At 39.5% G+C, this 15,721-nt stretch overlaps 1 protein-coding gene across 3 annotated transcripts in view; it reads right to left on the reverse strand.

Moving 5' to 3' along the window:
* Positions 1-1,110: 1,110 nt before the first annotated feature.
* The window catches only part of DROSHA (drosha ribonuclease III), a 101,019-nt gene continuing 86,408 nt past the window's right edge, over positions 1,111-15,721 (reverse strand). For all 3 annotated transcript variants that reach the window (XM_063298775.1, XM_063298772.1, XM_063298774.1), the window contains 6 exons: positions 12,552-12,693; positions 8,255-8,337; positions 7,386-7,489; positions 6,195-6,287; positions 4,834-4,880; positions 1,111-1,326 (listed from right to left, as the gene is read on the reverse strand). In XM_063298775.1, coding sequence (XP_063154845.1) covers positions 1,196-1,326; positions 4,834-4,880; positions 6,195-6,287; positions 7,386-7,489; positions 8,255-8,337; positions 12,552-12,693 — 600 coding nt within the window. In that variant the 3' untranslated portion in view covers positions 1,111-1,195. The remainder of the gene's footprint in view (positions 1,327-4,833; positions 4,881-6,194; positions 6,288-7,385; positions 7,490-8,254; positions 8,338-12,551; positions 12,694-15,721) is intronic.

The raw sequence follows: 15,721 nt of genomic DNA on the forward strand, positions 1-15,721 counted from the left end.
CTTTAAAAAAATAAAGAGAAAATTATCTGATGCTTTAAACAGCAATTCAAAAAAAAATTGGGAAGATTAAGAAAAATCACTTTTCTCGCATCATTTAACATATTATTGTAATATTTTTTTAAAAAAAAATGTAATAAACCTAGTAAAAATTATCATTCTGAGAAGAAATGATAAATGCAAATAGCATTTAGGTCTGGTGAACATCTTCTAACAAAGCTTTCAAAAAGAAAAGACCAGGAGGCAAAATATATCTATAACCTAGTTCTAAGATAGGATCAGTAAACTGAAGGAAAACTTGATTCCTTGAGGGATAACATCCAGATTTCCCACCTGCCAAAGAATGAGGGAGAAAGGCACATGGGGGAAGGAGAACCCGAATTAAATGGGATTGGTCAGCTGAGTGAATGGTGGTTGTGATTTGATTATACATGTGCCCTCCATAAGCAACCCTTCTGTAAAACCAGTAACTGATCAAGTTCTAGAGTTAGGGTTAATATCTGTGAGAATGCTTCCAAGCCAAACATAGTTTAGTATTTGTTTTTTTTATTATGTGCTATCAAGTCATTGTCAACTCTTAACTGACTGCATAGATAGATTTTCTCCATGATGATCTGTCCCAAACTTGGTCCTTCATGTCTTCCAACGGTGCACCCATTGCCACTGTAACTGAATCCACCCACCTTGCTGCTGGTCGGCCCCTCCATCTCTTTCCTTCCACTTTTCTCAGCATTGTAGCCTTCTCCAGAGAGCTGGGTCTTTGCATAATGTCTGAAGTAGGATTTGAGCCTGGTCACTTGTGCCTTGAGTTAGTTTAGTGTATGTCTTCCTAACTGTAGTGTAGCACAGGCCAAATGTAGGGAAAAATAGCATTCTGTTTAACATCTTATTATTTCACATGATGCAACAATATGAATAACACCATGCTTTTCTTATTTTTAGAACATGACATATTTTGAAATAAAACATTTTATTGTTCACGGACTTAAGCTGGGAAACAAAAGCAGTATTCTTCAGAAAGAATATTTTGTTTAAAAATCATCTTTAAATCTTATGAATACAACTTTGCATCTAAAAATGGAGATAACATGTATTAATAAAAAACACAATAGCAAACATGATTTCATTTATTTCCTTGAAACTAGGATGGGTTTTTATAGGCCACGGTTAAGCAAATGTACTACTGTTTCTATCCCCCTTATTTTCTCATGTCTTCTGACTCATCCAGATCTCTTTCTTGATGTTCTCTTTCCCACCTCATTTCTTTAAGCTCTTGCCGGTACTTCCGTTCAATGAACCGTTTTTGATGGGCCATCTGAGGAAAATTATCTGAGACAAGAAGAAACATTTCATATAAATAAAGGCCAGCCAATGACACAATCTTGCCACCATCAAAAATAAAATCCAGCTGTTATTATTCTATTACTAAGTCAGTACAAACAGCACTTGTTGCACATATTGGTTTGGTTGTAAGCCCCTATTTATTTTGAAGTACCCTACTGATTTATGTGGCGCATAATTCTAAGTACTTGTGAATAAGATTTATCACATTTGTTAGCAATCAGGGGATGATTTAAATGAAATAAGATTAGTCACAGTGCCATAATAAATACTGGGATTTGGTTAAGATGCCACCACAAAGCTATGGAGTATTTAACTGTATTTTCTATTTTATGAAAGCTTCTGCAGAGATCCTTTGGAGTTGATGACTGATTAGAGATCATATTAGGAACGTAAGAAGATGAGTGATCCTTGTGTTCCATAAAATACTTGTTCAGCAAGCTTCTACTATAAAACATGTCAGCAGGAGGGCTGGAAAGATCCTTATTATGATGATAAAATTCTACCATAAAATAGAGATTATTAATGGATTATGCTGCGAAGTCCTGAAAAATCCTATCATTCTTCATCAAAGATGAGAAGAGGCCCATCTGGAGCTAATCAAGCCAATTTTCCTCCATTACTACCATAACAGGCATGTGTGTGTGTGAGAGAGAAGCCATTAGGCTCTTAAACGCCAAAGCACACAATCTAGAAGCCAAAATCTGTTAATACAACTCAGCAAAAGTGGTGCAAAATAAGATATATAAACATATCAACAATGGTGATGCCAGATGGAAGGTCACTGTGGAAAGTGTTGCCTGTGTTGGATTTTATGCCAGAAAACAAATTGCCATTTGTGATAGATGAGCTAGTGCTGATGCTGAAACAGCTGGTGTCCTTGGGAATAGGAGGCTTGACACCAGCACATGGGAAATGCAGCTGAAGCAAAAGGTGAAGGAAGAGGCGTGGAAAGCAGAGTTTTGACATTTTTGAAGAGTATCTTATTAAGTAAATTGCTTCTCCAAAACAATGTGAAATTTTGCACAAGAGAGAAACTATGACTGAGGGACAGCTATCTCCCTATGGTAAAGTGTCAGAAGCCTCTCCTCAAAGAATGGGTGATGCTTTTAATAGCTAAGACATGAACAAAGGCATTTCTGTAAGAGCTGTGCAAAGAGAATGACTTCTATCCTGTTTTCATGAACAATTGGTTTACAATGGTTTACGAAGCTTAGAGGGGTCTCATCTTCTGAATTTTCTCCTGAATCACCTCTCTAAGCTTTGTCTTCTATTCTTAACTTGGTTGTGTATGTCTAAATTATGTTGAACAATATACAACCGAGTTAAGAATATTTGATATTACAGTATCAGAGACTTACCTAGCCAAATAACGTAAGTATTTGTTTCTCATGAGAATCCCAGATCTGGCTTTGAAAATATATGATCTAAATCAAAGGCAAGAAGTCTGCAACCCTTTTTGGCTGGGCCCTGCATTTGGCCTTTAAGGGAGCATGCTCAAATTTGTGGGTGATGTGAGTTCATTCACATTTATTTTAAGTTAATATTATTGTTCTTTTATTTAAATCAGCCTTTTGAGGTAGGCCAGGTAAAGAAACAGACACTGCGGGGATTCCAGGAATGCCACTTTATTGTTGTAGGGTATTAATAACAGAATCTTGAAAGCCTGTCCAAGTTTCTCTCTGTCCCATCTTATACTAAAGAAAATCAAGGCAGGGTTACTGTGAGTTTCTTTCACTTGCTTAAATCTCTGGACTGTGTAATCTCTTCTCCAGATCACTCCTTCATGGCTTATTCCTTCCTTCCCCAAGGTCAGCTCTAAATTCCTTCACGTTCTACAAATGTCCAGTGTTAGGAATTGTTTTAAAGCGGTTCTGGGGATTGGCACAAGACTTGAGGGTACATCTGGCTCAGAGACCTCAGATTCTGTACCCATGCTATAGGCAAAGAAATCAGCCCCAGGTCTCCACATCTTCCACATTCATACCACAAAGCAAATAATTAATGTAGAACAAATGTAAAAATGGAAATCTCTCGGAAGCACACATTTAGCGAAAGAAAAGCCGAACATCTAGGATGCGGGCCTAAGATTACAGGCCGGCTGATAGAAGTAGACTAGCTCAGCTCCAATAGATAAAGCTCTGCCTCAATAAATAAAGGCAGGCAACCTCTGTCAGAGGTTTCCATAAGATGGAGAGTTACCTAGGGTTGTAATACAAAGATTTAGGTTCCCATTTGGCAGTAGCTTGTGAGTTTTGCCATCAGTCTTACAAGGTGAGCACTCTGCCCCCATCTAACAAAGAGCGACTTTATTTTAATCACCATACCTAGATCATCAATGTCAGAGGAATACTTGTGGGACTGAATTTAAGCATGGGCTTAAGTGCTTTGCTGGACCCAGGCCAGAGAGCTCTGCACTTTACTTGACTGAGTCCCTGACAATTGGATCTGAAATATGATTGCTTCCAAGGGATTATGATGATAAGGGGAGAAAGCTAGACACAAAAGTTTGTGCAGAATAGCAAACATTTTTTCCCCCCATCTCGGCTGAACTTCTACCAAAATACAAGTCAAATTCAAACAGCTCATCTCTGCAGGTGACATTTCTCAACAGGGAGAAGGGATCTTATTTAGAAGCGAAGTCCTTGGTTCTTTCCTGCAGTGCCCTCATGCTGTATTAATGTAAGCCTAACCTTGTGTCAATATCAGGGGCTATCTCAGGCTGAAGCCAACAACTAGCCCATCTTCCAAAGAAATCCTCTGATGATGCTTGCTCATCTCACTTTTTCAAACAAATTTCCTTGGTAGTTGCCAGGGGCAGTGCTGCATGAGATCCAAGCTGTTGTTCAACTCCAGGTTAAACTATCACAAATGCTCGGCAATCTGTAAGGGGCTGAGAGAATGACCCTGGGAGACAGGAGGAGGAGCTCCACCTAGACAATGGTCAGACAAGAGATATCTCAGCCCACAGAAGCAATGGTGGTGGAAAAAGCACCTCAGAAGGGACCCTCCCTAGTTCTCTGGAAAGTAAAGGCAAGGGAGGAGAGAAATGCTTTCAGACTTGCAAGATTCTTTTACTCTAACCTTACAATAAAGGTAGTGTAAGTATTCATGGTTTTGGTTTCCAGTCTTGACTACCTGAGCAAGTGGCAACCACATGCTGACCTGTATGGAAACGAGTCTGTATCTTGTGAAGTGCTACACTGGAGAATAGAATGAGTCCATGAGCCTGGAGGTCAATGCCTATTGGCAGACCTGTGCCTAAAGCCAACATGAAGTTTTGCATCAGCCATGACTTTAGAGATAACTGAATGTAAAACAGCTTGTTTCCTTAGTAAATAATTAGTTTAAAAGCTAATAGGAATGATAATGGTAAACAAGGCTGGGGCACATACCCCCTTGTTCACTTTAACCTGTATTTTCCCTCTGTTGTACACAAGGCCTACACTCTTCCCCATGAAATGCTCTACGGTGATTTCCAAGAAACCCTCTTACATTTTTCCAGTGCATCCATTGCTGCACACATCTCTGCTTGTTGAATGCTGTAAAGATAAATAAATAAATTATGGCAAATGTAATTCAGAAGCAAGTTACAGCTTCCCAGAACTGCTATGCAGTAACTAATTTTTCAAATAATCACTGGGCAGTTGTTCCCATAAAAACTCTTCCAGTCCTGCACCGCCCACCAACTGCTTTGCAGAGAGTTATTTTAAAAACAAAGATCCATACTGTTAAACATCCCCCTTCATAATTCTTTGGTAATTTGTTTTAACAAAGCGATTAAAAGCCTATATAAAAAACCCTCTACAGCACCAAAAAATGGATCACAACATTATAGCCTGTTCCCTCCCAACCCTCCTTCTTTTATTAGGAATTATTTTAATGTTATTCTTAACATTAGTATGCTTCGGGCAAAGAGGTGATCGATGAAAATGAAAAACCTTTTAAATGCTATTTATTCTGCAGATGGCACTTGGCATTTACCACATAGAGAACTTTAAAATGTTTTTTCCCATTCATCTAACTGAAATTACTTTTCCATAAAATGGGTAATCAGGTTGGAAGTTAGTAATCTGTTCACAGGTTAGGCTGAACTATCACTGAGTCCAGGCCTAGCTGGGCCTTGACACCAAGCAGGAGAAGGCTACACTGAGCTAAAACTAAGCCTTGACTGCGCACACAGTTCCAGCCTAACTGATCAATATGCTGCATTCTTTGAAAAGGGACTCCTTATGGATATTAGAATATCTTTCCAAGCATTAAACGGGGTGCCTCTTCTCCAGTTTCTCCATATATTATTCCCTCACTGGACACTGTCTTGTGTCCTCCTCCTCCCCAGTGAAGATCCTTTCTCTCCCCCACAATCATTTTTTTAACATGCCCCAAAACACAACTTCAATGCATAAGATAGAAAATACAGCTTGGGAATTTTAAAAAATGCTAATAATGTGCTCAAATATTTGACAGAATAAAGAGTATTGACTGGCACCTTATTTCTTGCTCTTCTGGCACTAGGCAAAGTCACTAGGAAGGACAGTTTATGACTAAAAAGACTTTCCCAAAGAACAGTATCAACTGAAGCTCAGAACTGTGTGTAGGTGGTTGCCTTATGGCCCTGCTAGGCACATTTCTCCACCCTCGCCTTGGACATCTGACACCGAGGGTCAGTGTGCACGTGCATCTTCGGTTGTCTTGATCCCAGGTTAGGAGCAACAAAAGGACAAAAATTCTAAAATTCACTTTCTTTAGGAGTCCCATCTAAAGTCAGTGAACATCATATTACTCTCTTTACCCACTTTGATTAAATGGATCGCTAAATATGATATATAAATATTCAAACATTTGCCATACTGTACCTTGGTCCCTTCCCGCATCCTATTCTCTCGCCTTTGAAATAAACAGCTACAGTGTATGTCCTAGCGTGAGAAGGTCCAACTGTTTGTAGAGTTCTAGGCCACACGACAGACAGCAAAAGGAAACAAACAGTACTGAAAACGTGCTCACCAAGACTTCTGAACAGAAATGCAACGATTTTAATAAAGGTCACGGCATATGGATGGACCGTGACAGATTATTTTATGAGGCAATGCCATCACTTCACTGGTGAATATTTATATATGCTTGGTACAGAATTGTATGAATTTTCCCTCTGTCAATCAGTAATTGCTTCTCTTTCCTATACATCCCTCCACTCTATATACATAGTTACACTGAGAGCTTAACATCAAAAACATGATATATTTTGGAACAATTTCATACTTCAATTTTATATTCGTTTACCTTACCTTCACTGGGGGCTTGCTTCTTATTTGAGAGAGATGGAATATTACACCTTTAATATTTTGCCACCAAGAAATATAATCTGGGCTTAAATGATGGGGCATTTTGACAAGAACAAATTGATTCTCTGCAGCCTTTCTCCATACACATCTGCTCAACTGGTACCACCTGTTCTAACAGCAGCCATTTTGTTAAATACAAAAAAAAGAAAGAAAATCTGTTCCTATCATGTCTGAGCACAGCACGAATAGAAAACTACTTAGAAAGCAGGTAGGAATTCACCACTTTCTCCTATGTCCTAGGCTGCTCTAGCACTACAAGCTGAACTTCCCTGTGTGATTTCTCCCCCCTTCTCTTGCTTGCTGCTAAAAGCACTGTAGATACACCTCTCATGGCATTTCCATCATCATGTCAATGAAAAATAACTCGGGCAATGCCTGTTGCCCTTGCAGACGTAACTGGATGACCTTAAGAAGCAATAGCATCCACAACGCCATCTTAGTGGGGGCAGTGAGAACTGTGTGTTTGGGACAATTGTGTGTACCTGCTGTATAGCCATCACACTGTCCACATGCACAAGCCTCCATGACTGAATCTCCAATGGTTTAAACTGAATTGGAGATCCGAAGTGTAAAGTATACTTCGATTTCATCAGAGCAACCAATTCCTTCTTTAAACAAAGTGTATACTGCTTAATTCCAATAATTAGGACATTTAAAAAATGACCCACAAAGTGACAGTGCGTGTATACAAGACAGTCTCCTTACTTATATAGAGGAATGTCTGGCTCCTTCCCTTCCGTTCTGAGAGTTAAGCAGCATTGCTGGAGCTGAGACTTTGGATCATTCCAATCCTGGTTTAAGATGAATTCCTAAAATGGGGAAAGAAAAGATGGAGAAACAACAACAGTTGACAGGAAAAATGGGTTGGAAATAGGAAAATACTTTAGGATTCAAACAAATCCTTATGAAATGTTATTTTCTCTAAGTACAAGTAGGTTGCGATTTCTGTGAGTTCAAATAGTTCAAAATTCGATTTAGTGCGATTTATAAATTGATCCCAGGCTGCATTTAATGCAAACCAAAATTCAGTTAGTGCAAATGGAGGAAAGGAAGGTTCTGTTCAATGGAAGCTCATAGAAAAAGAGACTCATTTTCAAGAACTACAGCAGAATACAAGAGATAGCAAGTACGCTTTGGATATGGGTTTATCCTCTTTCACTGTTATAGAGTATTCATTAATAAACATAAAAAATATGTTTAAGAACTTTAATTGCCTACTTTCATCGAGTGGGAACCAATTACCCTATTTTCCATAGAAATATCACTGTGAATAGTGTGGATTTGAGTAACGCGATCACTTCATGGGATTCATTATTTTATTCATCCATCCATCCATCCATCCATCCACCAAATTTGGCTACTGCCTATCTCCCTCCAGAGCATATTAATTGCACTAATTGGTACCTACCTGTATCCAAGCCATGAATGTGAGAGAACAGAGATTTAAAAACTGTATTATTGCTCAGGGCACACATAACAAAAATCGAGAGTCAGCTGGGACTCCATGTGAAGTGCCACTCTGCAGCAAAGTCATCTTCTTTGCTGTTAACGCATACAATGGCTCTGAGACTTACTTTCAGTCTTGGGAAAAAGCAGACGTTCATGAAGGTGTGGACGTATTCAAGATCCTTATCTATGTACAGAGCAGCAATAAAGGCTGAGAAAGAAGGAACAACCAAACATTAAAGATTATTACTTTCTTTCGAACATGGCACCAAAGTTAATACTTCTAGAAAATCTCGTAGCAAATATTCCAAGTCACGGAACAGATGGTGACCTGCAATGGTACATATTAAGACAGCAAAAAAGACAGACAGTCAGGTGAGGGGTGTTTTCACCATCTTGAGAAGAAGGAAAGGCCATGAGAAGGAAAAAGACAGCAGGGGTATTAAAGCTCACACTATCCGCAGAAGGCATTTGAAAGACCTGAGTTTCAGAAGGTAACAATGAAATGAAAAACAAGAGCAGAGCACTGACCTACTGATATCCATTTTCTCAAAAACAAACAGCAGGGAAATGAATATTGGTATCTTTCAGTCCAAGCAACACACACACACAAAAGATCTGTGGAGGATGCTGTAGGGAAGCTGTACTTCTAGTAATTGCCATGTCTACACAGGAAAATGTGTCTCTGCCTTGAAGTGGGGGAGGTCTCTAAGGATTACAGGTACAACTCACAACTGGAAGGGTTGTTTTCACTCTGTTAGGACAGCACAACCCACAATGCTACAGTCTCCATCTAGTACAAGGTTGGGTGGAAGAAACAACATGGGATGGAAATGTGCATAATGACCTGTCTAAATCAGTGTTTTTCAAACTTGGCAACGTTAAGGTGTGTCCCAGAACACTGGTCTAAATATGAACTGATAAGTTATTTTCAATCAGTACATTAGTCCATGTATTTTAACAGAGCTGGCTCTTCAACCTGGTGTCCTCCATAAAGGTTGGGGCTACAACTAATTGAGGGTGAATTCTGGGAATTATAGCCCAAGGGCTTTTAGAAAGCATTACACTGGGCAAATCCAGATTAAGTGGTTGTGTTATTGGCCTACTATGAATACTTCGCTTTTTTTGGAGGGGAGGGGGAATAAACATTTGTAAAATGTGAATTCCATGGAAGATCAATCAGATTTGTTTAACAGAATTAATTCATGGAAAAATAGAAAACAAATACCCAACAAACTTTGTGGTGTTTCAGTGTTAGGTTTCTGTATGCATTTTTCTTGCAATGGCTGCTGTTTTATACTTGAAAACAAATTTCTCCTAGACCAGCCTTCCCCAGCCTTGCACTCTCAGGATGTCTTATGGTTTAATTTTCAATCAGGTTCCTATCCCAACATATCTGAAGAGCACAGGCAGTCCTCACTTAACAACCATTCATTTAGTGATGGTTCAAACTTACAATGGTGCTGAAAAAACCAACGTATGACTGGTCCTCACACTTACAACCATTGCAGCATCCTCCCGGTCACGTGATCACAATTTGGGCACTTGGCAACTGGTTCACAGTTGTGACCATCCCAGCGTCCTGTGATCTCGTGATCGCCATTTTCGACCTTCCCAGCTGGCTTCTGACAAGCAAAATCAATGGAGAACCACATGATTCACTTAATCACGTAGCTCACTTTTTTGCCCACTGCAAAAAAAGGTCGTAAAATCAGGTCAGATATGCTTAATGACTGTTTTGCTTAGCAACCAAAATGCCGGTCCCAATTGTGGTCATTAAGTGAGGACTACCTGTATCAGATCAAGAAAGATGTCTTATTTCCAATCCCATTCAAAGACTCATCCACTTCTGTCCCTGATCCACTAACTGGCAATACCTACCTACTCTTTTCACAACAGTTTCTTCTATCTTAACATGCCTTCCACCAAGTTTCCACCAAGGAAAGTTTCACCTTCCTGTCTAGTTATGTTTCAGAACAGGGTTTGAGGTGGTTGGCATAATTCAAGGTCATTGAGTAAACGCATCATCATTCTATGTCGTGGCTATAGCCTTTCTTCCTCAACAAAACTTGAAAACTGAATCAATGAAAAATGCCAACTTAATGCCAGCTTAATTAAGAAGCAATTCTGAAAAACTAGTCAGCTCTTCAAATCCCATTGTTTAGCCAGGAGACTGTAACTTTTTAGAAATAAATCACAGCAAAGTACAGACGCTCAGTACTTTAGTCATAAATTATGATTGCTTGTGAACTACTTCCATTTACTAAAAGGATCTGGCAAGAGACATTGGGCCTGCTCAACTCACAAAATATATTAAAATGCTCTGGATAAAGATTACCTTTTGGGCCTGATATTTACTTCCACTTCATTTGCACAGGAAGAACAACTTAAAAAAACAAACGAACTTAAAATTAAGAAAAAGACGATACTCAATTTACAATGTGGGTTTTCATCACAGTACCTTTGGAAACAATGCTTCTTATGAAATTATAAATTGATTATATTTCAAATAAAAGAAAGGAACCAATTTTTCTCTTTATTTCTTTAGTCACACAGGGTATCTAAGAGTAGGTATTATTTAGTTGAAAAATAGTTCATTTCCTAATGTAGAGTTATACAGATGTAGTACTCCCAATCTCTTCCTTCTCTCTTTGGTAAAGAAAAAAAAATGCTCATTATTTTGCTCCTTGTCTAGTATTTTTTTTTATTATATTAAGAGTTATAGTCACAGCTATATTAATCAGAGTTTCCATTATAAAACTAGGATTTGATTAAAAGGGAATATGCTTAGCATTAACCACGGTTAAAGATGATGCAGAAATAATGGCTGTCTTTTCATAGCACACTTGACTCAGTCAGCAACTAACACAGTAAAGTATCCTTACTGGTGATTCTACCAGGTCATAATCATACTATGTATTAACTAAAAGAAAAATCACTATTTGGGGAACTTTCTCCAGGAAGCTCTTATTATCCTTTGAATTTTTCTATCAGGAGAATATTTCGAGCCTTTGTGACATCACCAGCTCATCATCTTTTAATCAGGAGCAGTGGGCATAGAAAGGAACAAATAAAAATAGAAGGAAAAAAAACAGAGGAACCTTTGGTGCTTCTCCAGTATAGCACGCCCGTGGAAGAAGCCCCATTTGCCAGCTGTTCTGAGCTTCAGCACACAGCTGTATCATGACAATGATAGAAACTCTGGCATATACATCTGTGAAATGTCCCCTGGCATTGAAATACCATGCCATAGTATAATTTCTGTTGTAGAATTTGGGACTGTGCTCCTCTGGTTCAAGGTTGTGAATGTGGGTGGAATTCAATCCCTCCCCCTTTTGGACAAAACACAACTCCTAAAAGATGACTGCCCCCAACATTGAGGTTTATGGCTGCTGTCAGAAAAACCCATTCAGCATGTGCACCATCTTGTGGAAGATCACACAGTGTGAAGTTATCTATGCCAAACACTGTGCTGAGGGGGAACAATCCAGTGTTGAATTGCACATTTCTTTTGAGACATGGATTTGACAGGTTGCTTTGGGAGGACAGGAGCCATGAAAGTGGGCTGAAATCCATTTAGGGCTTACTGCTTATGTTATGTATCACTCATGACGGTGGTGCAACAGGATCACAGCTGGGTGTTCTGTAGGTTCCATAGCGTCTTGAGGTCTCTAGGACCGATAACCATGGAACTACGACAGTTTCATGGGGCTCTGCTCTACCTGGACTGCTTCCTTCTAGTAGTAGGATTACCTGGAAGTCACAGGAGTGCGTGTGTGTGTGCACGTGCAGGTATGTGCACAGGCAGGAGGCTTGATAGACCTCTGCCTCCTATAAGTCCTAGAGAGGCATATTCAGTCATTAGCAGAGTACTAAGGACTGAGATCCATAACAGCCCCCTTGTCTTTTTCAGGCAATCTTTGGGACTCAACTCTTATTGGGAGAATGAGTAAGTGGTGCCAGGCAATTGCTTCCACTTTTGACTAGGTTATGTTGTTCATATGACATGGTGTGATGGGAAGGCTGACACATGGGGAAGTACAAACCTGATGCTGCTTGGGATTAAAACTGTCCCTTCACAATCCCACTGTTGGCTAGGTTTAGATGACCCCATCTTTAACCCAATTAAGTACAGTATGTTGTGGGAACATAGCCATCATTTAACATTTTAGATCCTCAGGAGGGTGATCTAGTGGTAACACATCTATCATATGCATAACATTTCTTTAAGCCACCATCTTAGAAGTTCTTTGATCTGGTTCTTTAGCAGAGATGTGATAGCATTATAAGCACAGGAACACATGTTCAGTTGCACTATGTAAGTTGCAAAGACACTGTTGCTGTTATTACTTGCTTTTGGAACCTTATATAGCTATCAAACCACTAGAGAAGGAACATGAATTAATTAATGGCATTAGCACTTACATTCCAAAAGATCTGCTAAGGTTTTTGTTCGCAGTGCAATGGGCCGTTTGGTCTTATCATTAGTAATGGCAAACTCCTGCATGCCCAGTTCTTCTGCCACTTTGGCTTGTGTCCTGTTGTTGACCAAAGAGCTTCGCAACAACTGCCAAGATAAGAGATTCCGCTCAGGTAAATATCCATGAAATGCTGAGGAGCAATACCCTATCTTTAGCCTAGCTACATACCATGTTGCTAGCCTAGCTTGACTAAACAAAAACAAAGAAATGCTACAGCATTTCCTTCTGTTTTCTTCCAACAATTTTTAAAAGAATGCATGAATAGAAATGAGGTGCACACTCTGATCTCATCCCCTCTTCCCTCAACTTCCTCATATTGACAGCAAAGCTCTACAGTGTTCACCTCACTGCATACCTTCAATCAGCCTGTAAGGGGTGGAAGAAAAGGGGTGGAAGCAGGGTTCAGTTACTCCCAAAAGGAACAGGTGTTCCCTTTTCTTTCCTGGCCTGAGAAAAGCAGAGTGATTTGTGCTGGTCCTGCAATAGATACTTTTATATGCAACGAATGTCAAACATTCTGTCTGCATTATATATGTTCTCTTTTTATTAAGTAAGATAAAGGTAAAAAAAAAAACACCCACCCAATCAAGTGTTATTTGCCTTGGTACACAGTCAACAAAACTCCCAACTCTGTTTAGATTAGCCACAGTTTAGCCCAGTAGTTCCCAACCTTTTCAGGGAAAGAGGCACATTTGAATGTTGAGATCAGATCATAGTTACCCAAAGAACCTGGCTATCACCGGGGGAGCTTGCCCATTTACAAAAGAGATGGCCCAGTAAGTGAGGCCAATCACAAAATACCAATTGACCACAAGACAGACTGGTGAGTTTGATCTTTTCTATCCTCTCTAGCTGTCCTCCCCAAACAGACACTATGAAGCCCCAGATTATTTTTTCTGGGCATTTGCATACAAAGCTATGGAACTGTAGCCATTCACATTTAAAAAAAAAATATTCTAAGAATGCCTATCAGCCTGCGTAGAATCCAAGGGGATTCCTGACGATGCTTTTTAATTTTTAATTCTGACTAAAATTAAAATAAGCTTTATTTTTAAAACAGTTTTGAATGGAGCAAATATGGAATTTTCTCCAAGTATGTTGGTACCTGTGGGCACTATGTTGGTCACACCATATTAATCCTTTCACCTGTACCCTAAATTATGCCTGGTTGTAATTCAAGCCAATGGACACAGCCCAGCTGCATGAAATGCAATTTGAAACTGAATTCTTGTGATCATGGTTATGATGAAGCACTTCATCGAGTCTGAACAACAGTGGCAAATCATGGTTAATCAAAACAGAAGAAAACTTCTCCTCACTGTCATACAGGAGAAAGGAGCACATGGGAAGTCAGGATTACCTAGGTTCATTTTGTAACTGCTTAGCCACAGTTTAATGTTACACTGAAAGTAATCCATAGTGTGCCCTGCTACCTTGCATTCAAAACAAAGAGAGCTACTTAATGACTTGCTAATTATGAAAGTGTCTAAGAATATGGCTTCTAGTTGTTAAAGAGTAGTTGCAAAAATTCTTAAGCTGAAGATTTATTACTTTCATATTTGATTCTGCAAGTGTTATTATGGCTTTGGGTAATTGAGCAGAAATAGTTTTAAAACATATAATCCTCAACATGTCTATTGTAAGAGGATAGGGTTTTGGGCGAGGGGGGTTAAGAAATGCAGCCATCTACAGTAATGAGTCTCAAGAACTAGTTGACAGGAAAAGAGGCAAATGTGCTAATTAACAGCAATTACTTTCCAAAAGAATAAACACATAATGTTCTTGGGATTATTTCTGCTGTGAATCAAAGCAGAAATATTGAAATTTGCATAGGATATGAAGAGTGGATGGCTAGCTAAGAAGGTGAAATTTCTGCAGAAGACTGAAAGATATGGGCTGTATTTGAGAGAACATAGTAATACTGTGAAATGGAAAGTAATGTGCACATGACACAGAAAAACAACTTTCTGAAAACTATTTCCATTTGATTTGATAAAACACGACTCAGGGAAGCATCAGCCTTGGGAAGTAACATATAACCTATTTAAAAATCAGATGGAGCTATAACCCCAATTATGGTTAATAAAAGGTCCAGGATGCAAACCAGCTCAAGGGGATGAAAACAAAAAGGGAATAGGGAGATGTGTTTCCACTTTCAAACAGAAAAAGTTTGCGTTAAACTTTTAAACACTCTGCCTTTTCAACTAGAGGTTCAAAGATCATATGGCGCACACTGAGCACTTAGGACTCAAATATTGGTAGGCATCTGCTTTCTTTTCTCTTAAAGGATAGTGACAGTAAAGGAGGGTGGCTGATGAAGGAGTATTAGGTTTGATTTACAGATCACACTGTATCACCAAACTTTTAAAAAGGATTTACTATCTCTTTTAATGAAGAAAAAAGCTAAGAGTTGCACCTTCTAATTAATGCAAAGACAGCCAACTGTATCTTAGTATCTCAGGTCAAGGGTAGGCATCCCGGTACCTCTGGGATGTTTGAGATTACACGTAGTCCTTGCTTAACGACCACTCATTCAACGACCATTCAAAGTTACAATGGCACTGAATGAGGAGGATTACAACCAGTCCTTGAAGTTCTGGCAGTTGCAGCATCCTCATGGTCATGTGATCACAATTCATGCGCTTTGTACCTGGCTTGCATTTCCAATCATTGCAGGGTCCTGTGGTCACGTGATCACCATTTGCGACCTTCTCTTCCCACAAGCAAAGTCAATGGGGAAGCTGACAGGAAGTCGCAAGCTGTGGTCATGTGAGGCCCTTACTTAATGACAGTGTGCAATTCACTTCATGACAGCAACTGGAACTGCTGTTGTAAGTTGGTGCGGTCACGTGGCATTGTGCTTTATGACCGCGCTGCTTGGCAATGGAGTTTCCGGTCCCAATTGTTAACTATCTGTAGTCTGATAACCTTTTGCCATTAGCACTGTTAAGTGAGGCCCAAAAAAGAGGAAGTGTAAAGTATCTAGGAGGCATTAGGTCAAACCCTGATATCGGTATTTGTTGTTTATTCGTTTAGTCGCTTCCGACTCTTCGTGACTTCATGGACCAGCCCACGCCAGAGCTTCCTGTCGGTCGTCAACACCCCCAGCTCCCC

This window comes from Candoia aspera, chromosome 3, assembly GCF_035149785.1.
Source record: "Candoia aspera isolate rCanAsp1 chromosome 3, rCanAsp1.hap2, whole genome shotgun sequence".
NCBI classification, from domain to species: Eukaryota; Metazoa; Chordata; class Lepidosauria; order Squamata; family Boidae; genus Candoia; species Candoia aspera.